General features: G+C 39.2%; 3 protein-coding genes and 1 non-coding gene across 4 annotated transcripts in view; 3 read left to right on the top strand and 1 right to left on the bottom strand.

Annotated features, from left to right (window-relative positions):
* The first annotated feature begins 734 nt into the window (after nucleotides 1–734).
* The window catches only part of LOC115688169 (uncharacterized), a 64,078-nt gene continuing 41,308 nt past the window's right edge, over nucleotides 735–23,504 (top strand). Inside the window, exon 1 of the mRNA XM_030613928.2 lies at nucleotides 735–1,006. Within this exon, the coding sequence (XP_030469788.2) occupies nucleotides 880–1,006 (127 nt within the window). The 5' untranslated portion in view covers nucleotides 735–879. The remainder of the gene's footprint in view (nucleotides 1,007–23,504) is intronic.
* Nucleotides 4,503–4,574, top strand: TRNAD-GUC (transfer RNA aspartic acid (anticodon GUC)). The gene has a single exon. It is a non-coding gene; the product is annotated as a tRNA-Asp (tRNA).
* Nucleotides 11,655–19,183, top strand: LOC115688171 (ATP-dependent DNA helicase Q-like 3). Its single transcript, XM_056310580.1, has 19 exons — nucleotides 11,655–11,938; nucleotides 12,135–12,242; nucleotides 12,382–12,389; nucleotides 12,481–12,564; nucleotides 12,716–12,856; nucleotides 12,967–13,001; nucleotides 13,955–14,038; nucleotides 15,043–15,131; nucleotides 16,193–16,345; nucleotides 16,422–16,518; nucleotides 16,797–16,800; nucleotides 16,906–17,055; nucleotides 17,134–17,226; nucleotides 17,308–17,373; nucleotides 17,478–17,611; nucleotides 17,751–17,845; nucleotides 17,967–18,088; nucleotides 18,305–18,411; nucleotides 18,617–19,183. Exons 1-19 carry the CDS (start codon nucleotides 11,782–11,784, stop codon nucleotides 19,059–19,061), a joined length of 2,172 nt encoding a protein of 723 aa, XP_056166555.1. The 5' UTR covers nucleotides 11,655–11,781; the 3' UTR covers nucleotides 19,062–19,183.
* On the bottom strand, nucleotides 19,304–23,478 carry LOC115688172 (protein STRICTOSIDINE SYNTHASE-LIKE 4-like). Its single transcript, XM_030613940.2, has 6 exons — nucleotides 23,166–23,478; nucleotides 22,856–23,068; nucleotides 22,687–22,757; nucleotides 20,189–20,425; nucleotides 19,914–20,046; nucleotides 19,304–19,797 (listed from the first exon to the last, which is right to left on the bottom strand). Exons 1-6 carry the CDS (start codon nucleotides 23,337–23,339, stop codon nucleotides 19,531–19,533), a joined length of 1,095 nt encoding a protein of 364 aa, XP_030469800.1. The 5' UTR covers nucleotides 23,340–23,478; the 3' UTR covers nucleotides 19,304–19,530.

The following is a 23,504-nucleotide window of genomic DNA, read 5'->3' as shown; positions in this document are numbered from 1 at the left end:
TATTTTTTTTCTTTTAAAATTAGGAAATAGTTTAGATATTAGTATTTTTGAATATTTTTCTAAATTATATGAATTATTCGATTAATGATCATGTTTAAATCGGATAATCCTATAGGACGTACGGTAGCATTTTGCGTGTTATTTTCGCTACTGTTGTATTATTATTATGCATGGTATTTTTAATTAGAATATAATTGCATCAATTGTCATGTTTTAAATGTTATCGCTTTAGTTAGGGCTAAAAGCTTAGGCTGCATATCTAATTTGACTTCTAATCGTTAATAATTGTGTACTCGTTTGATCACCTCACATGTTAGGAGAAATGGCCTAAAATTAATCTAAATTGCCTGACAAATATTTTCTAAAATGAACAAGGTAAAAAGGAACCGAAAGGGCATTAGTTACCAAACTAATGTAACCAAGTCCCCGAATTCATTTAATCTCTAGTTCGTAGAAGTAGGGTGATTCTCCCGTTACTTTACTTGGATGTCTAATCGACCCACCTCAAACCGATTAGTGGTGACTTCTAGAAAAAATCACTTGCAGGTTAAAAACATAAACCCTAAGTCGCGATATGATATGGACTTGAGAGAGCCCGAGTTAAGTCCCCAACCTAGACTTAGCACCGTCGGAGGTGAGCCTCCTTTTTAAAAAAAAAAATTGGAGGTCGGTCGCGACAATCGTTGTCATTGCAAGTAGAATCATCAAGTGAAATAATATACTTTTTTTTTCTTGGGTTATTCACGTGTGATGCGAGACCCATCACAATTTCTCGGAATGTGAATGAATTTGGATTGAATCAGGTTATATTTTTATTGGGGAATGGCATGTCCCTTGCTCCACATGGAAACAAATCTCGTGATTACGAAATGATGCAACATGCCCACAAAACCCCCACACAAATCTTCCTCTCTTCTTTTCTCCTCCTCCTCCTCCTTCCCCACATGTTATATTAGAGGAGGACAATTTCAGTTCAATGTTATCTCACAAGCTATGGCTATCTCAGGCTCAGAGACCCCATCACAAGCCTCGCCACCACCAACAACAACGACAAATACACCTGCTTTGATTGAAGTGGAGACTGCGAAGTGTGCTTCCTGTGGATTCACAGAGGAATGCACCCCTGCCTATATCCTCCGGATTCGAGAACGGTACCAAGGAAGATGGATTTGTGGGCTCTGCATTCAGGCGGTGAAGGATGAGGTCTTGAGAGCAGACAGGCTCATATCCACTGAGGAGGCCTTGAATAGGCACATCAGCTTTTGCAAGAAGTTCAAGTCGTATGATCCCTTGAAGGAGACAGAGAACCCCATCTCTGCCATGGGGAAACTGATCCGGCGCAGCTTGGATTCGCCGAGGGCCCTCCGGTCAAATTCGAGCAGCACTTTGCCAGGAATCGATTCAGTCACACCGGCGCTTGTTCGGTCTGGGAGCTGTTTTTCTTCTATATCTAGTTGACTGAGGTATATATATATTCCCAGAGCAGAGGAACTATGTTTCTGGTATGGGCATCAGGGTTTTCTACGCTCTTCCTGTAATTTAATTTGCTGGATGATACCCTGGATTTGGCTATGCATTTGCTGATTTTCTATGTACATATGATACCTGATCTGATGTCTTACTTGGAATTCTCACGTAGTCACGGATGACGATTTTACGTTTGTACATGCTTCTTGCTCAGAGAATTCAAAGTCTAGGTTGATACAGAAATTTTCTGCGAAAGAGGGATTCATATTCATGTCCAAGGGTTCATGTCCTTGCACTTTCAGTTTCAATAGCTGTAAATGTTGAGAAAACCCATTGGCGATCCACCAAGCAACGTCCATAAAGTTTCTCTGTAAAATTCACTTCAGTTTCTGTTAGCTTATCATAGATTCTTGACACTTGACTAGTTTGATGAACATAACAAGGGAAATCAAATTTTAGTTAGACTACCTTTTAGACAAGTTTTATCCATGGAAGAACGAAGAAGAGGGAAGATGTGGATCCCACCTCTGTCCCTGATGAAAATTATGGCCTATTTGGCTGGTTTTCTGGCATATACTGGTAGGACCATTTGTGTTAAATGGATCGATTTGGAAGGTAGTAAAAGTACGAGGAAAGAGAACGCATAAAATGCATGGTGACAATCCGACCGACGATGAAATTGCAAAGAAGATTCCTCTGGCGATAGCTATGAATGGCACTGTCAAGGACACAGAACGTGCTTTGATTTCTTTTGTTACTAGTGCCTGGGATATTTGCGAGGATTTTCATGTGGGTATGATGTCTCTCTCACTCTCACTCTCACTCCACTTGGTCTGGTCTAATGTGAAAAGAGTGGTCATGCTCACTTGCGCAGTGAGCTTTGATCAGTTCACTGTCGGTACAAGAGTCCATGATTTGTGCCATTGGGTTGCATGTTGCTTTATGGCATGAAGCTTCTGGTTGTGTCTAGACATAAGTTTTTGCTAGTGTGAACTCTTATGAAACACCAGACAGAATTTGATGGGACAGTGGAGGGGTTGCTGGCACCTTTACACTACAGAATCCACACTGAAGGCCGAAACATCACTAGGCGAAATAAAGGTGTTTGGTGTAGTCATTGTTCACTAAAAATGTAAGAGCAGATGGTTGATATTGCCAAAGAAGAAGAACCTCTTCATTTGCTGTCATGCCCTCGTTCACATGATTCTTCTTCAAGTTCCATCGATAGTTCTCTTTGTCCACGCACCCTTCGTTTCATGTTATGAACAAGCTTTTTTTCTACCTAAATCGACTTCATGTTCCACCATTTTTCTCCCACCCTCCACCATTTTTCTGTCCTTCTGTCTTCCTTCAATCTACAGTACCTCCATCAACCTCTTGTAGAAGTCTAACAACGTTGGCGCCGCCGATGTTCAACCACTTCTCATTCATTTCGCTCGAGCTATGTCAAATTTGGAAACTATTCCATTGTTGTCGAAGGGTTATTGTCCCCATAATGCTTTCTTCAAGCCGCTACAACCCACCTTCATAGCCTTTATTGTTGCCATGAACGAAGAAGCTGTCTGTCGCCTGGTGCATCTTCAATTTATCGTCACACCCCACCACTTCCATGTCCACTTCTATTACTTTTACTCCATGTTCTTCTCGTGCTTTATCTTTATTTGATGATATTATATGAATAAACTTCATACTAAATACAATCGTATCTTCTTTTTCCAAACATACTTCTAGTTTTAAATTATCTATTAAAAACACTTAGAAAAAACCGTATTTTGAAGTATCCGCTAATACACGCCTACAAGTTTGGGGGAAAAAAGAAACAAATACGCTCAATTCATAATCATGTGGGATTGTTCAGTTTTAATAAAAAAATTCGATGCAACTAGAGTCTATCACGTAATCCAACAAGACCAATTCCGAATTGTATCGATACGTGCGGGTTCTTTAGATTTCACGGATCTTCCGACTCCCGTTCAAGACATTGTCAAAAGAAGATAAGTATTCCTTGCCCTTTTTAGCAATCCTTTAATATTAGTAAAGTTCAAAGTTGCCAAAATCACGGTTTGTTTGTTGTCCCGTTCCAGTGAGCAGAGGAGTCAGCTGCTCTCCAACTGTTTGTTGAATTTCCCAACTCACCACCATCCTGCTAAAGCCGACGCAGTCCTCCACGAACCCCACCACGCAAAGTATCCACACGTTTGAGAAAAACAGATAAAACCATCATGATTACTGACCTAGGTCAAATAGCATACTTTTTTCTATTCGGTTATTTACACGCGATGCGAGACCTGCAAAAACAGAGGAGTCTCGCAGATGTCCGTCACGGTGCGGAGGTCGCGGCTGCCTTCGTTGTCCAGATAGAGAGCAGCAGGCAGATCAGTTACGGAGCAAGGAGCAGCAACTGTCGTCGCGGTGAGGGGGAAGCCCGTGGCGTCGCCGGAACAGGGCAGGGACGGCATCGGACCTCCTCTCGTCGGCGCGGGACAGGCTCGGCCAGGAAGGTGCTGCTCGGCCCGCGGCTTGATGCAGCGGATCACCAAGCAGCAGCAGCGTCGTGCTGAGGTTCGGGAACAGCAGCAACGTCGAACGGCAAGCGAGCGGCGTCAGTCGGCTAGGCTCAGTGTTGGAGGCAGCAGGGCAGCAACCCCGGCACAGCGTTGCGAAGAATTTTTTTGATTACCATAATGGAACAAGCTGCTAGAGCACGATCAGGTAACAAAGAACAGATAGAACAACTAACTTTCGCTTACGAACAATTTTCTTCATTACCGTAGTAACCAGAATCTGATTCAAGACCTTATATATGAGAACTGAAGTTAAAGGCAGCAGAGCTCAGGAATGGTCGAGTACCACAAGGTTGGCAGGAGGGGGAGAAACGATTTCGTTCCTGCCCACACATGTTGCCCTAATTCGGACGTCTGTTACGGAAGTGGCTGTGAGAATGGCAAAGGAGGAAGAAGAGGAGATACAGATGGAGAGAAAAGAACGTTCAATGTTAAGACTAAATAAATTTAATTTATGACGAGAGCAACAAGGTCGTTGTAGTATAGTGGTGAGTATTCCCGCCTGTCACGCGGGTGACCCGGGTTCGATCCCCGGCAACGGCGTCGTCTTCTTTTTCTTTTGTGTTTTTTTTGCTTTTGCAAATGTACGATGGCGCTCTCCGGCGAAGCAAAGTTGCTCTTCACGGTTTGCTGATCGAAGTTAACTGCAATTCGTGTTCAGGCACTAGAGTCGCCGTGGCTTATCAAAGCGAGGTCTTTTCGGCTCGATCTTTCACAATTTCTCGTTGGTGTTGTTAGAATTTGACTGCAAGCTCAAAACGCCGATGATAAATGCTGTCGTCGGCAACGTGCAGATGCAGCTTCGCCGGCAAATGCTTCGCTATGTGTTGACGACTGGGTTCGGGGCAGCAGACGTTGGGCGAAGAGTGTTGTTAATGGCTTAACATTGCTCGTGTCGGCCTTATGCGTCGTAGTTGAAAAGGCACTTAGGTTTGTTTAATGGTAAAGGCACAGCATGACACATAAAAATGGAAACATGACTAATTCAATAATAAAAACCGTGACAAATATAAGAGACTTTTACTAAGATCTCTTATAAATAAAAAATACCATGACTTGTTCATTAATAGAAATATTCAGGGTTCAATTTAGTAGTATTATTCTTTTCATTCTCTACGCATTTCCTATTTGGACCTCCACCTCCCCTTTTCTTGACTTTCACCGGGTTGGATTTTTACAAAATTTGTAAAGGACAAAAAGAATGCCCAAAATAATAATCACGACCAGACCATGAATCTCTCCACGATAATGGCCACCCATTCCGGCATAGGTAGAATGTTGCCAAAACAGACGTCGTTATTACCGATGTTTAGCACAATAGTTTGGACCTCGGAACCATTCGCGGCGGCGGCGAGGGCGGTGAGAGAAAGCATGACCAAGAAGAACAATGTAGCCATCTTCACTTAGCTAATCTCTCTAGAGGATATGAACATATATAAACAGAGGAGAGTCCCTCTCCTCTAGTGTGAAACTCTGAGTGATGTTCCTACTCAAAATTCGCTACCAATGAACGATCAAATAGGGCGGGGTAGTCCAATACTCGCTTTGGCCTCTCTTCTCTCTCCCTCGCCTGTCAACACTTAATCCAATTCCCCATCCCATCCCATGGATGCCCATGCCGGTTTGCTTTTCAAACCGTACTTTACTCGTACTTTTGAATGTGCGACTTCCCTATGCGACCCGAAAATTTGCAATATCTCGATTCTTGAAATTGATAATCTCTTGGTTTTAGAGATTGGGATTTCCAAAATCTGTCAATCCCTGATCAATCTTCTAATTAATGAATTGAATTTTCCGTTATTTGTCATTGAATCTTTTTGAGCTTGTCATCAAGGGAATGACTAATAAATTCAATATCTTTAATGCCATGCAACGCATGTGCAATGTACGTGCAATAGATGTGCAAAGAATGTGCATCATACGTGCAACGGACATGCAACTCATGTGTACGAACACGCGCTTATCAATGGCTTAACATTGCTCGTGTCGGTCTTGTGCATTGTAGTTGAAAATGCACTGAGGTTTGTTTGATGGCAAAGACACAACATGACAAATAAAAATCGAACCATGACTAATTCAATAACAAAAATCTTGAGCAATAGAAGAGACTTTTACTAAGATTTTTTACAAATAAAAAATACCATGACTTTTTCACTAATATAAATCTTCAGGCGTCAATTTGGTAATATTATTTTTTTCATTCTCTACACATTTCCTATTTGGACCTCCATGTCCCCTTTTCTTGACTTTCACCGGAATTGGATTCTTACAGAATTTGTATAAGACAAAAAGAATGCCCAAAATAATAATCAAGACCAGATCATGAATGTCGCCATGATAATGGCCACCCATTCTGGCATAGGTAGAATGTTGCAAAATGGATGTTGTTACTACCGATGTTTAGCACCACAGTTTGCACCCCAGAACCGTTCGCAGTGGTGGCGGGGGCGGCGAGAGAAAACATGACCAAGAAGAAGAATGTAGCCATCTTCACTTAGCTAATCTCTCTAGAGGATATGAACATATATAAACAGAGGAGAGGGATTGTTCTTTGTGTGAAACTCTGAGCAACGTTCCAAGTAAAAATTCGATACCAACAAACGATCAAATAGGGCAGGGCAGTCCATTGCTCGCTCTGGCCTCTCTTCTCTCTCCCTTGCTTGTCAACACTTAATCCAACTCCCCATCCCATCCCATGGATGCCCATGCCAATTTTCTTTTCTCACCGTACTTTGCTCGTACTTTTGAATGTGTGATTTCCCAATGCGATCCGAAAGTTTGCAATATCTCGATTCTTGAAACTGACAATTTCTTGATTTTAGAGATTGGGATTTCCGAAATCTATCAATCCCTGATCAATCTTCTGATTAATGAATTAAATTTTCCATTATTTGTCATTGAATTTTTTGTGCTTGTCGTCGAGGGAATGACTAATAAATTCAATATATTTAATCCTGTACAACGCATGTGCAACATACGTGCAATAGACATGTAACACATGTGCATTATAGGTGCAACGGACGTGTAACTCACGTGTACGAACACGCGCTTATTAATGGTTTAACATTGCTCATATCTGTCATATGCATCGTAGTTGAAAAGGCACTGAGGTTTGTTTAATGGCAAAGCCACAGCGTGACAAATAAAAATCAAATCATGACTAATTTAATAATAAAAATCATGACAAATATAATAGACTTTTACTAAAATTTCTTACAAATAAAAATACCATGACTTCTTCATTAATAGAAATATTCATGCGTCAATTTAGTAATATTATTCTTTTCATTCTCTACACATTTCCTATTTGGACCTCCAGTCCCCTTTTCTTGACTCTCATCGGAATTGGGTTCTTACACAATTTGTACAGGACAAAAAGAATGCCCAAAATAACAATCAAAACCGGACCATGAATGTCGCCACAATAAGGGCCACGCATTCCGGCATAGGTAGAATGTTGCCAAAACGGGTGTCGTTACTACCAATGTTTAGCACCATGGTATGGACCCTGGAACTATTTGCGGCGGCGGCGGCGTGAGAAAGCATGACCAAGAAGAAGAATGTAGCCATCTTCACTTAGCTAACATCTCTAGAGGATATGAACATATTAACAGAGGAGAGGGATTGTTCTCTGGTGTGAAACTCTAAGCGACATTCCAAGTCAAAATTCACTGTCAACAGACGATCAAATAGGGCTGGGCAGTCCAATGCTCGCTCTGGCCTCTCTTCTCTCTCCCTTGCTTGTCAACAAACGATTAAATATGCAGCGAAAAACGTCCATCTTGGACTATCTATGCCGAAATGGGTAGCATACTCCTCGAGACTTTGATGGTCCTAGTTAGACCTGTTAAACGGGTGGATCGGATCGGGTTTGGATCGGATTATAAATGGTCCGATCCAAATTGAGCCATTAATCCGTTTATGACACATCTATTGTAATATAAATATCCCGACCTGATCCATACTCAACCCATATTGCTAAAACCCTTCTATATTTAACCCAATCTAGGCAAATTTGTTTCTTATGATTTTTTAAAAAAATTATACTGCTAAAACATTTTCATGCAATACAAAGCTAGTAGACAATTTTCATAATCTTTTTTAAAAATTGAGGCTCCATTTGTTTCACGAAAAATGCGACATTTCTAGAAAATGTTTTTCATGAAGTCATTTTTCAAGAAAATAACAAAATGTTCCAGTGTTTTGCTGAAACCTGAAAATAAACTGGAAAATATTTTTGGACGTTTCGTATATAAAATCTAATTTGATTTTACTTTGTGCACTCATTTTAATAATTTTAATAATTTTTTTTAAAAATAGAATTTTTAATTCTTTTTCTTTTTTGTTTTTTTGTTTTTCCATTATTTTTGGCCTTTGGCTAGCCACAGTGACGGCCAACAACCGGCCACAGGGCGAGGACAAGCTACTCAAGGCTCGCCAAATCGGCGAGGCTGGAGTGTCACCTAAGGCCGTTGAGGCCTTGCCCAATCGGCGAGCTTGAGCTCGCTGACCTCGGGCAAGCTCGTCCTCGCTAGCCTCCAGCGAGCTCATCCTTGCCCTGTGGCCGGTCATCGGCTGTCACTGTGGCCGGCCACTGGCCGAAAATAAAGAAAAAAGAAAAATAAAAGAAAAGGTAAAAATAAAAATAAAAGAAAAAGAGAAAAAATAAAAATAAATTTGGTTTTTTTGAAAATATTTTTATGAAGAGGGAAAGAGTGTGTGTGGGCCTAGTGGGTGGGTTGTAAATGGGTTTGTTATAGACCCATTTAAACCCACATATAAGAAAGGCTTAGAATTCAAACCCATTAACAACCCATTTATTAAAACTTGACTAACTCATATATGACCCAAATCATTAAATATGGGTTTCATACCTCTAGTCATGGTTATCATTTTGTGGTATTTTTATTTTTTTTTACTGTAAAAACCCGATACCGGTACAATTCAGGAAAGGGGACATCGAAATCGAAATGGTAAATATATAGTGAAAAAGAGAAAAATATTACCACATAGTGAAAAAATAATAATAATATGAGGCGGTTGACGCCTGAATTTTTGTTGATGAATTAATCTTATTCATTTTCATCTTATTCTCTCCTCGCTTCCCAAACAAAGCACTGGATTGTTTTGGATTCATTTCCACACTCAAAAATTAAAACCATTAAAATAATCCCATCGTCTTCTAATAATAAGAGTGTGTTCATGTATGTACTTTGCACGTCAGTTGCGCATCAATTGCACGTAAGTTGCACATCCATTGTACATATGATGCACGTGCATTGCACGAGATAAAAGATATTGAACTTGTGAAATGTTTGCCCATTTTAGATGGATAACTATGCCTTGATTTTTTTCCCCTTGATTTTATGGCTAATAGTTTTTTTCTTAAAACTTTATGCGGAGAAAAACATTCATCTTGGCCTCTATCTTGGACTATGTATGCCGGAATGGTTGGCATACTCCTCGAGACATTGATGGTCCCGATTATCATTCTGTGCCATGTTGTTTTCATTTACTTTTACTTTAAAAACCCAATACCGGTACAATTTAGGAAAGGGGACCTCGAAATCCAAATGGGAAATATATAGCGAAAAAGAGAATAATATTACCACATAGTGAAAAATAATAATAAAATGAGGCGGTTGACGCCTAAATTTTTGTTTAGGAATTAATCTTATTCATTTCCTTCTTATTCTCTCCTCCCTTCCCAAAACAGAGCACTGGATTGTTTCAGTTTCGTTTTCACACTCAAAGATTAAAAACTTTAAAATAATCCTATTGTCTTCTAATGATGAGAGTGTGTTCATATGCGTACTCGTTCCTTGTCATATTGAACTTGTGGAATATTTTCCCATATTATGTGGTTAATTATGCCTTGTTTTTTCCCATTGATTTTATGGCTAATAGTTTTGTCTTAAAAGTCCATGCAGAGAAAAACGTCCATCTCGGCCATGCCTGGGTACCGGCTTGATTGGGCCTTGCCGGGCCGGGCCGGGCCCGATTTGAAAGGTCAAGTCCATTGTTAGGCCCATGAAATATCAAAAGAGGGCCCCAAGAATGACCGTTCGACGACCCCAGCAGGAAATTAAAAAGACTTTACAACCCTCCATCGCATTTTCCCTTCTTTAAATGGTAAAAAAAGTAGGAGAAGGGAAAAAAATTAAAATATTAATGGGAAAAAACGAACTGAATAGATGTCGCGACCCGCCAGATTTTTTTGATTTAGGAATTAAGGACATTAACCCCTAAAATTTGCATAATTAATTTTGGACAATTAAAAATAGGTGTCAATAATAGATGAGTGGAAAAACTCATCTTTCCAAAGACAAATAAATAGAGAGAGAAACATAGGAAATAATGATTATGCCTCTATCCAAAGATGGCAATCTTTTCTATCATATATTTCTAATTAAGGGAGAAACCGTTTTTTTTTACATAATTGTAGGGAGCGACACAGACATTAATGCTTTTTCAAAAATGAATCTTTTTATAAATTAAAAGGTACGGTTATGCGGAATAGGCATCTAAGCAAAAAGGAGAAGTATGCACCCTATCTTTCTCTTCTTATAAGCGGATGAGGAGGCATTAGAGACAATTCTTATGATTACTCTATGCTACGACCCTAGTATATTTACATGGATGTACACATGAGATTGATCTTACCAATAGAATGCAAAAGTTTTGAAGCAAAATGTCGCCAACGAAGTAAATGGTGTTTTGTGGGTATTCGTTCCTATTGTAATACTTTCGATATGCCTACAGTATCTCACCAAGTGACAAGTATTAACAAAATTATATTGCTATATCAACAGCCTTTTGGTAAATTTTTGTATAATACACGATCATAATTGGATCTATAACTTATTCTCGACAAAACATTTTCGTGGTAATCACTTTTATCCAGAGATAATGCCGATCTTTCGACGTGCTTTTAAATTAATTGCAGAACATCTTGTGATTATGGTCCATATCATATCATAAATATGTACTACTTGATCTTGTATTCATAATTAACAATTTGGTACATATATGCACGACATGAAATAAAAGCTTATCCAGCAACTTTTTTTTTTTTGGCCAACCTTTTTTTTCTTTTTTTTGCCTAGGCAGTTTATCCACTAACTTGAAAACTAACATAAATCACTTTAGGGTAAAAAACACAAACGGTCCCTGAACTTTGGCTAAATATGCAATGTGATTCCTAAACTGTAAATTTATTTAATGTGATACCTGAACTTTAGCCTAATATGCAATGTCATCCCTCAACTTTTAATTTGTTCAATGTGATCCATAAATTGTTTGTATATGTTCAATTTAGTCCCTGGACTATATGAAAATATTCAATATGATCCCTAAACTTGAATTAATAGGAGGACGACATTGACATTTTTATACAGTTTAAGGACTAAATGGAACATGTACCTAAAGTTTAGGAATCACATTAAATAAATTAAAATTTCATGGATAATATTGCACATTAGACTAAAGTTCAGGGACCAAATCATATTAAATAAATTTAACGTTCATGGATCATATTACACATTTAGCCAAAATTATGGGATAATTTGTGTCATAATCCCATAATGTTAATTAAGCTCGCTCTCACGACTTATTGCTACATTGCTAGAACGACGGCGACCCACCAAAGCCGGTCCGTCTCCAAGAAGATCAAGCAAACCTTAGCCAATCTCATCAAAGTTGGAATTTTTTTGGCATTGGGGTTTCCTTGATCAAGTGAAAAAACTTGCAGATGAAGAAGTCGCCATTACCATTGCAAAGCGCGAGCATCGGCGAGGGCAAGAATCAGAAATGGGGCAGAGAAGCTCTGGTGAAGCTCCTGCGGTGGCATTTTGGGCATGCCCAGTTCAGAGGCAAGCAGCTAGAGGCCATTGAAGCTGTCCTGTCAGGTCAAACACATGACAACATGCATAACCCTTGATTCTTTTCTGATAATCAATTAATGTACTTTCGTTTTCTTGATAAAACCATGGCAAACCGACGAATGCCGATGGTTTTTTTTTTTTTTTTGTAAAAGAGAACAATGGGAAAGTGTTGTCAATTGGGTTTTTGCTGATTTTATGTTCGCCTTGTGGGTGAGTGAAGGAAGGGATTGTTTCTGTCTGATGCCAACCGGAGGAGGGAAGTCAATGTGTTACCAGATACCTGCACTGGCCAAAACGGGGATTGTGCTTGTTGCGTGTCCTTTGATAGGTGAATGCTCTCTTGCCCTCATAACAAATGAAGTTCCTAAGTGGTTCTTTTTATCTGCATGGGATTTTGGTTGAGTTTTTATTGGCACAGGATGATCAGACTGATGTGTGTTAATTGGTGATCTTCAATTTGTTCACAGCTTTGATGGTAAGCATGAGAGGTAGCTTATCGTTAATAGTTACTATTGTGATCTTTGTAAAAATTCTCGAGTGTATACAACCAAATTTTCTTTGGTTAGGAAAACCAAGTAAGTGCATTGAAGGAGAAAGGAATTTCTGCCGAATTTCTCTCCTCTACCCAAACGACTCAAACTAAGAATAAGGTGAATCTCGAGTCTTGCATCGGTAATGAGAGATATAATCATGCTTGAGGATTTGTGGAGCTCGAGAGTCCTAACATTAATCTGTTTAATATGCACATTATGCTTAAAAAGCAATTAACAAGGCCTCTTAAGTTTTACTTTTTGCTTTCAGATATATGAAGACCTTGAGTCTGGGAAACCTTCCTTGAGGCTGCTATACGTGACTCCGGAATTGATTGCCACACCAGGGTTTATGTCAAAGCTGATGAAAATTCACTCTAGAGGGTTGCTTAATCTGATCGCCATTGACGAGGTGTGAATTTTGTGTAGACTATTCACAAGGACAGTTGGCGTGTCTTGTGTTCCAATGCAAGAATCTCGATCCCTAAAAATGATTTTCTCATCTTCTTCTTGGTATTTCAGGCGCATTGCATCTCAACATGGGGCCATGATTTCAGGTAGCTTATTTATTTGTTTCGAGCAACAAATATGGTTTATGTCTTTTGAACTGAAAGAGCTATTTTATTTATTTCTTGCAGTTTATAATTGCACCACATTCAAAAATCAACATATTGATATGTTTGTTGCTCCTGCTTTGGATGTCTTTGACTGTTCATTTCATTTATATCTCCCCACTGTTGGTTTTGTTCTATTTCAGAGTGTCCTACTGTGCATATCTAGGACGTTATTATACAACTTTGACTCATGCCTGTTGATGCTCCTGTTCTTAATTGGTGCGGTATCCCTAGTGATGCTAATAGGGAGACATCTTAATCTATCAACTAGATGGTTTTGCTTTTTTTGACAAAATTGGTCAAGCTGCAGAGATTCTGTAAGAATCTTAACTGAAAAATCTTTTATTGGAGGCATAAAAGCCAATTTCTTTCTTATTGATTTTAGTTGTTGTTTATTGATAGTCCTAGTGAATAAGTGAATAAGCATGCATAAAAAGCTTTGGGATGCCACACAAATCTTATGCATCTTATAAGAAGTAAATTTTCTTTGGTGTTAAAAATAGGCGTAATTTCCTAGATAGCAGTATGAGTTACTTTCTTGAGCATTATTTTGAAACATTTATGGACTCTTTGGTGGTACATGTGAACATGTAAGTGGAATTTATACAGCAGTGATCATGAGGCTGTCCAAATGGAGACACCTGTTGTTAATTTAGCTTTCTTTAAACTTGATATAAATACATAAGCATGGACAACCACTTCACACACATTGAGACATGTTTATTTACAGTTGTCGAGGCACATTATACGAGTGTGAGCAAGCACTTGAATGTCTGTCTCTTAGCTTTGTGGACTATGATGGTTGGATCACCCACACACATTTGGCTTTTTTCGTCAAAGTTTTAAACTTTAAACAGTTTTTCATCCTTCGTTTGTGTTTGATCTGTTTCAAACAGGCCTAGCTACCGGAAGCTTTCCTCTTTGAGGAATCACCTGCCTGGCATACCAATACTGGCGTTGACAGCAACTGCTGTTCCTAAGTAAGTGGTCTTGACTGAATTATGGAAGAATTGACCTTACTTGCTACAGGGAGAGACCCAGATTTCTTATATAAGAAAACTGACCTGACTAGTAGATAGCTCTCCATGTTTTGGCCACATATCTCTTGAAAGGCTGTGGCATGGGTTGTCACCTGTTCAAGCCATATCTCATTTATAGAAGTGGAATAACCAAAGCAAAACCAATCAACATGATTAAGACACACATCATATGAGAGCATTAATATTTGTGAATGAATGTAACAAGATAGCATGCATATTTTTTTTTCCTTGACAAATATAGTCAAACATTATTTGTACTCAAGCTTGAATTATTTGAGAAGCCGATACTTTTTGACAATTATGCTTTGAAGCGAACCCAATCTGACTGAACAAGAATAGGCGCATTGATTGGTATTGACATGTTCCAAAGTTCTGCTAGTGGTTCAGGATAATTTTAAAAGAAATATTGTAGGTCGACTGCCAGTGTAAATAATTTACATTCATCGTGGGATGAGTGGTGTGTTTGGAGTTAGTTTTGTGATCAAAATCTTCCATATGTCAGCCCTGACAACCATCCAATAGTGAATGTACAAACTTTCTCTTGCACTGGAAGTACACCAAATAAAAATCCTGTAAAAAAATTTTGAATTGTTCAAATCTTTAGTTGTGGTCATGTTTGGAAAGATCCGAGACCTTTTTTGACTGGAAAGTCATTGTTGAACTCCTTAAAGACTATTTGTACCTCTTGTTGAACTTCTTGTACCTCTCTGTTTTTGGATACATAGACAATCTGATTCATTATCAAATTGACTCCAACCAATTCTGATTTCCAGAGTTTCAACTGTTGATTTTTCGTTATCATCAATCATTTTCCATTTTCTTTAGTAGTAGAAGCCTGTAAGGGGGCGTGATGTCGGCATTTGTGTAGCAGCAGATCTAATGGCTATTCCATAAAGTTTTTTCACGTTATATTTTTTACCAGAATTAACCAATTTCCTTTTCAGGGTGCAGAATGATGTCATGCAATCCTTAGGGATGCAAAGCCCTCTGGTTCTAACATCATCCTTCAACCGTCCAAATATATATTATGAAGGTGGGTCCTTCAAGTTTCATATGTTATGCCTCTAGTTCGTCCCATGTAACTAAAGAGAGGTGGAGACATAAATCGTTAGTTAAAGGATATTTTGGACTTTAATTGGCGTGGAAATAAAACTTAGTCTGCTATTAGATGCAGGCTTTTGGAGTCAGAGAAAGCTCATGAGGAAAATTTCTTGTAGCTTTAGCTGGCAATAACCATTTTCTCTAGGACAATCTCTGGCTCAGCTGGCTGATGCAGAGAAAGCACAAGAATATGAATGTATTTACTGTTGCATAAGGGTATCATTATTTGTTCGTACAAATATTGGGGTCGCTTGGCTGTTGATGCAAGGCATGGTAACTGCAATTATTCTCCTAAAGTTTAGATAATGTGGAGGCACTTCGGTAAATAACAAAGGGGATAATGTGGAGGCACATCCCATATGCACATGTTAGTCTCTGAATGTAATGTACCTTTTGTATTGGAATTCTAGGTTTGAGTTGCATCTTCTAGGATAATTTTGGTTAGAGAAATTCTCAACGATCAAAAGCCACGAAGGAATCGTTCCTCCCTGTTCTAGTTCTCTCTCTGTGTCCTCAGTCTCAACTCCAATGAGTTATCACTTTAGCATGATTCCTGTGATTTCTGAAGTTGAGGAGAAAGTCCTGATCTAAGGTTCTCTAAGTTGCTAAAGAAAAAGGCCACTTTAATGGGCTGCTTGTAAATTACTTAAGGAGAACTTTTGTTTTTCCTTTTTCATGTATAATCTTTTTCTGGTGGTCCAAAGTTTCTTGTGTAAATTCGCTGGTCAACTTTTGCAAGAAATATTCCCTGAAAAGATCTGGTCCCAACCGAAGTTTTAATTTGGAGACTTGGCATTGTGTAATATTAGCAAATCCTGATTGCTCAGGACTGACATTTTGTAATGGATGGAAAGGCATCAGGATTCTGGATCTTTTTTCATAGCCAACATAGTAAAGCTTATTTTTGCAACTATTGTTGTCATTTTCTACAAACTACTCTACTAAAATTCATTTGCAGTATTTTTGCATCTGAACAAGTCTCTCTTGGTGCAGTACGGTACAAAGATATTCTGGATGATGCATATGCTGACTTATTGAAGAAACTCAAAACGTCTGGTGCTGTTTGCTCAATTATTTACTGCCTGGAACGCACAATGTGTGATAACCTGTCTGCTTACCTTTCAGGAAATGGAATATCATGTGCTGGTAATTGTACTTTCTTTCTTAAGTCATACAAGATTGTCAGGTGGCCATTGATATCTATTCTGTTTTTACTTCTCAGCTTACCACGCGGGTCAGAATGACAAGCTGCGGAGTTCCATCTTAGATGATTGGATTTCTTCTAAGATACAAGTTGTCGTGGCCACAGTGGCTTTTGGGTAAGAGAACCCTTGATAGCCTCAACTTTATTATTCTTGAATTTTTTGCTCATTTGACGTGACCATTTGTTTGCAATGGATAAATTTTGTTGGGGTAAGTTGCGTGTCAACTTTCCCACTTTATGATGCTATATTTCTTAAGCTGCTTTCTTGCTTGTCCTTGATTTACAATCTTCTATCAATCAAGAATATGATGTAACTATTTGTTTTGGTTATGGTCTTCCACTTGGAGCTGTTCTGCTGCATGCAGAGTTACTCTGCTTCTGATGTTCCTTCAGGATGGTATGATAACACAAGGCTTTGCACTCAAATTAACTCTAATTTCATCATCCTGCGTGACTCTTCCTCTGATGCTTGTCTATCATTGAATGTGGCCTATACTTGCAGGGTATTGATAGAAAGGATGTGAGGATTGTTTGCCACTTTAACATTCCAAAGTCGATGGAAGCATTTTATCAAGAATCAGGTAGAGCCGGCCGAGATCAATTGCCCTCCACAAGTATATTGTATTATGGGATCGATGATCGCAAGAGAATGGTCAGGTCTCTGGCTTCCTGATTGTAATTTGCCATTCTTCTCGATGAAATTTCTTGATGAGCTCACACATACTTTCAGGAGTTTATTCTAAGCAAGGCTAAGAGCAAGAAGTCGCAAAGCTCCAGTTCACAGGATGGGTTGTTCAAAAAGTTACTAGCTGACTTCAATCAGGTGATTCATCGCTTTTCTATTGATTTCATATATTTACATTGTCTAGGTACGTACTGATTTTAGGTACTGATCGGTGCGCAGATGGTTGAATATTGTGAAGGATCCGGGTGCCGGCGCAGAAAGATTCTTGAGAGTTTTGGTGAACAGGTTGTGGTAACTTTTTGTGCTTCATAATGTAACTGGTGCTGAGGTGTTTTTAGAGCTTGCTAAATCTTGAACTGAAACACAAGTTGTGTCAATGCATAAGTTAGGTACCTGCTTCCCTCTGTAAAAACTCGTGCGATGCGTGCAAACATCCAAACCAGGTTGCCAGGCAGTTGGAGGAGCTTACAGTTACTTGTACTTCTCGTCAGAGAGACCACTTCTCCAAAATCCTGATGCGCAGGTTTTGTTTTGTGGTTTTTGTTTTGTTTGAAGCTCCTCGGTAATCTATCTTGCAGGCAACCTTTTTAGTTTTATGTTGCAAGAAGTGACATTATTCATAAGATTCAATGCTAATTCTTATGCACTTTCTAATCAATCAGCGCGGTAGATATGAGTGATGAAGGACAGTATTCTGAATTTTGGAATCGTGATGATGAAGCAAGTTGTTCGGAGGAAGACATTTCTGACTCTGATGGTAATATTTGCACGGCAGTATTTACCTGACACCTGTCCAATTATGTTTGAAGCAATAGTTGGTGTAAATCTTTTATGGCCGATGTTGTTGCGTTCTCCGATGTGTGATGATTCTAGTGCAGATGGCATTGATGTTACGAAGAACTCAGCTATCTCAAAATTCAAATCAGGAGTAAATGAGAGGATTGATTTCTGGGAGCATGCTGAGGAAAACTACAACCAGGAGAAAGGTTTTAATAAAAAGGCAGGTCGTGGTATCCCTCTATTCATGGTCAAGGGAGTTATCTGTAGTAATAATGATTCATGAATAATGTTGTTCCTCTTTCTGCTGTTGCCAAACCAAAAACTACACGTCAGATGAAATGGGAAACTGATATGTGTCACTGTTGCAATTTTGTCCTATTATGAAAGAAGTTGCACTTATGGTCGGTTACTGGGATACTATGATGACTTCTTGCAGATGAATAAAGTTGACAAGAATGAAGTATCGGAAGAGTTGAGAGAAGCTAGCAAGCAAAGATTGCTCAAAGCCTTGAGGCTGGCTCAGCAGCGTCTTGGCTCTTTAACGTAATATTACTAATTTCTGATTCTTGTCACATTCATTTCACTGCCACTTTGTTTTTCTCGGTACATTTCACTGCTAGTTTAAGGTTGCAAAAGAGAGCTTCATCTGGTTGAATTTTCAGTCTGATGCATCATATACAGTCTAAGAAACACCCAAGCCATAGTGATAGATTAAAGAAGTCTTTTTCTCTACAAACTTTATTTGCAGGAATGAGTTTGAAGAGTCAGCTTCTTCCCTTGAGAACGAGTGCTACAAAAAATATGGAAAGAGCAGGAAGTCGTTTTATCTTTCCCAAGTGGCAAACACAATAAGGTGGCTCTCAACAACCAATTCAACAGATCTGACAAATCGACTCAGAATCAGTGACGACACGCCTTCGGAGAATATGCCACTCAAACAAGAACCTTCAGGTTCAGCTTCATCTTCACTCAATCTGGTAATAATGGAGGCTGTAAATGAAGAAGTTCCTAGTGTCATCAGTTCAAAGAATCCTTCTGGTGTTTCCCCGTTGCAAAGTTCTACTGCTGCTGCAAGTCTGCCAACAATTCCTTCCTTCTCTGAGTTTATGAAAAGCAGAAAGGCAAAGGATAGAGCAGTTGGTAAATCGGAGACAGTTGAGAAGAATATGGAGAAAAGAATGAGGTTGCACTAGGTTCTCTGTTATCGAATTTTGCTCATCTCAATTGCCTCCTTTAGCTTAGAAATTAACTAAAACAGCCTGTTAAGCGTTTGCAATCAACTATATGGCAATTCTATATATTGACTTTTCTCGTGCGTCCCTGGCTTACAAGATCTCAGTTTGATTGCCAAAACTGTCATTATGTGAGGAAACCTCACGGTTCTGTTCGAATTTCCTAGTTGTGCCTCAGGTCTTTTGTATTTTTCAAAGAATAGTTTGCTAAATGCTTAAACATCAGATAAATTTAGTCTATTAAACGATATCTTTGACATTGTTATTGAATCTCTCTCTTGGAAGCATCGAAGTTTCGCAATTCGGAGCTGGTGAAGCAAATGATGCTATGATACATGTAAGCTCAACTGCCTCCCATGTGAAATACTCCCCTTGCGAACTGGTATTACATGAAATGCCAATTGTAGTGAACGTTACATTGGCAACATCATCAGATGAGGGGCAATTTTCCAATGAAGTTGGCGTTGAGGCTTCCCAGGTAAAGATGACCCTCAAACTCAACTGCTGAGGTAACAAAGGAGTTGACTTTCCCATCCGGATCATCAAGCTTCTTGATTATTTTGCCATCAGCTCCCACATGCAAAACACTTGCTTTTCTGTGCACTCCCTTCACTTTCTTGATCATACTTGGGTATGTTGCTATAAAGCGCTTGGCTGCCTTGGAGGCGTGCACAAACTCCCACCCTTCAGATGTCAACTGCACCAATTTGCAAAGAGCAGTGATAGAGCATCCCAAAAACACGATTCAAAAGAAGCCGATACCCTCGCAATCACTTTGGGTTTAGAGTTTTGGTAACTATGTTGCGAATATACCTGCAGTAGGGCAATCCAGAAAGATCCATCCGGGGCAAGATTGATGTTGTCAGGTCCGCCCGGAAGATTGTCGATGAAAATCTCCGTTTTCCCTGCTTCATCTCCCTTTAGCCAATGCTTCAAACACCTAAATCTGTGAAACACACACATGCGCGTAAGCAAAATTGCACCACGTTTCTCCCTTTTTCTCTCCGAAACTGCACTAAGATGCTTTATTTTAAAGAGGAATTCCAATGTATGAGTTCTATAAATTGCGCATCAGTGGATATACTCACTTCCAAGTTTCACAGACGATGAGAAAATCTTCGTCCCTAGATAGAGCCACGCCATTGGCGAAGCCCAAGTCGTCAATAACGATAGAAGTTTGCGACAATGAAGGGTTGAATTTGAGAAGCTGGCCATGAGGTTTCGCCTCGAGGACATCCAAGTACCAATTGTGGAGGTCGAACTTGGTGCTGGCTACGCTGAAGTATAGACTCCCATCCGATGCTTCAATGACGTCGTCGGCGAATCTATATGTAGCAATCATAGTAAAAACATGAATTTTTTATGGTTTTGTGATAAAATTGCTCCTTGTGCTTTCTTATGTCAGTTTGTGTGCTATGAGATAAACTACTTCACTGACTATGCTATTGTTAGGTAGACATATTCATGAGGCTGGCGATCTCATGGGCCCAAGTCCCCCAAGAGCCTCCAACCTAGCCGATTTCTGGCCGGACTTGATGGTATTTGGTGCCATGCTCGACCCACCAAGATGATTGTAATTGCATTTGATCTACCAATGTTGCCCAAACATATCAAACCCAAATCATTAGGGCAAATAATTTTTACCCAAGGTGCGGTTCGTGTTTGGCCGGGATCAGGTCTAATTGCTAGTGTTTAATGATTTCGCACCATCTAGCATATTATGCAGTATTTATAGAGATAGCAACATCACATACACGTAATATTCTGGGAATTAGTCTACTAAATAATCACACTAATTTAGCATATAAGCAAGTAACTTATGACCTATTAAACTTTCTTGATATATTTAACATTATTGTTGTAGGAATACGAGGATAAGAAAATCTAATCTCACAAACCCCCTACTATTTTTTCTTTTCTTTTCTTTTTTGGATTTGATAAAAAATATAGTGTTATCTTAATTGCGAACTCAGCCCTTTTTTTTTCTTTTTTCATGGTGAAGCAAATCATTTATCGAGTGAAATCCCACGAGCTTATTCATAAGAATACCTGCTAATCTTACGTATCAAATAACATGCTAGCCAAAATTCAAATAAATAGAGCTCAACTCCTTCGTGTCCTTATTAACTTTCCAAACTTCTCAAACCTATAATTGAAATTAGTTCAAGTAGAAAGAGTTCAATAGACAATGACGTATAGCATCGTGCGTTTCTTCACGCACCATGGTCCCTTCTCGACTTCTCTTTGTGAGGAGGAGGTCGAGAAAAATCTCAGGATCACGCAAATCGATCAAGAAAAGAACGACTGACACGACTGCAACATTTGTGTTTTTGTCTGGATGCTAACGAACAAAGTGTCAAAGACCCATCATTCGTCCTTGTCAATGACAAAGTGAGGAAGAAAAGAGAAAGATACCCTAAAGCATCAGCCACACATGGCGCATCACAGCAAGGAAAAGCTGCCACTCTTCTAAGTTTTCTTCTTTTGACTAATTCGCAAATGTTTACCCATGGCTTATCTTTAAGCTGTCACGTTTAATGTCTATAGCTTTCTCTATGATGGAGCTTGATTTGCGTATTGACTAGTGACCTTGGATGGTGTTACAAATTCCCTAGGTAATGGCAAGTTAGAGAATCGGAGGGTCTTAGTACGGGAATTTTCTTAGTTGGACTAGTCATCCTTAGGCTTACGAAGCCAGGACGTAATAAGTACATGCAACATAGTCTAACTCGTCGCATATCGCTGACGTGACATGTTAAGTCAGGTGACATGCATGTTGAAAAACTATTCTATGGTGGAAATCTACAAAAAATGAAATAATCTAACTAGTCTACATTTTTGTGATCATAAAGTGTTATCTTGAACTAACTTGTACGCATGACATCGTGAGTCTAACTCTCAAGTATACTATTCTAAGGAAATTTTGAGATATCATTTACTGAAGTGTACACATGTTTCTCGTGGAACCACAAACTCCCTACTGCTCCCTAACATGCCAAATCTCTTGAAAATATGGCTAGTCAGTCGCAAAATAAGAGAGAAGTCCAAAGATTTGTTGCAAATACAAAATTATCTCTAGACTCATCTTAATAACATGAGTGCGTTATTGACTCTAGCAAGGTTAAGAGTAAATTCATCCCTTTAGATGATGGACGCTATCAGGTTTTTGTGATTTTAAGCTTTAATTCAGTAATCGTTCCTTATTTCTTTCTCATCTTCTTCCCTCCATCTACAACATTAAGCTAAGACCACCATTGTCACAAATTTTAGATGAACATACCAACAATTGTTTGAAAAAAAAAATCGTAGTCTAAATAGATGCATTTTCATCTAAAATATCCATAATCATCTTGAAACTAGATTATTTTGCATGTTATATAATTTTCCCCCTCAAAACTGAAAAAATAAATGAGTACTAACTTATTGGTAGTACCTCGCTCGTCGCGAGAGAGCAGATTTGTGTATTATTGAAAATTATTGGTGCGTGTGGAACGGGAGAACTGTCATGCCCTATGAGAGTGTCGGAGATATAAATTGAAATAGAAAAAGAACTACTGGTGATCTAAATGATTAAAAAAAACATTACCTTAATTCAGATCCATTAACATGTGATAAGAGGACCATCGCATGACCGTCTTCATCAACCCAAAGCAGACCCTGGCCAAATCACATCACCGAGAGCTTACACATAAGCACTTCGCAATTGATTTCTTCATAAACCAAGATTATCATCTCTTATGTCTTATCAAGCACACCTTTTCAGAATCACACACAATGATGCCACCTCTCCTAGTTGCTGTAATCCCCAGAAGTGTCTCACTGTTCAACATGGTCCAGTTTTCCCAGGACCCATCTCGGTGCAACCTCTTGATCCAACCATCTCTGGTCGCCGTGTAGAGCACCCCATTTTCGTCTACCAATAAGTCTTCTGGATCTTTCACTATGCCCTCTCCAAGTTTACCCACACCCTGCGTGAACCCAAAAAGCTTTTCGCATAAATGAAGAACCGAGAAATCGAAGAAATGATAGTTCGAGCCTGCTGTATGATGAAGCTTTTCCAAGCACCTGCAAGATGGTGTTTGTGGGAAGAGAAGTTAGGGACGATGGTTCCGGTAAATGGAGCAAGTTGGGAGATATCGGCGAAAAGATGAAGATCTGGAGCACTACAGCGAGGACACAAGTGAAGACGAAGCCCGAGAATGGCGGCAAAAAGCGGCTCAAGAAGCCAAGAAGAGCCATTGTTATAGAGTGAAAGAGAGACAAGGATGAAACCTAGAAGAAGATAAGTTTTTGACGAGATTATATTCCTGTACTTATTTTGACAGAGAGCCGGCAATGGATAAGATGCGTTTTAGCCGAGTGCAAGAAAAGAACTTTGGAACTGACTACATGATGTTGACAAAG

This window comes from Syzygium oleosum, unplaced genomic scaffold (genome assembly GCF_021117445.2).
Source record: "Syzygium oleosum isolate NSW1041296 unplaced genomic scaffold, Sole_v2.1 Sole_v2.04, whole genome shotgun sequence".
NCBI lineage: Eukaryota > Viridiplantae > Streptophyta > Magnoliopsida > Myrtales > Myrtaceae > Syzygium > Syzygium oleosum.
This window is presented reverse-complemented; position numbering and strand designations above follow the sequence as displayed.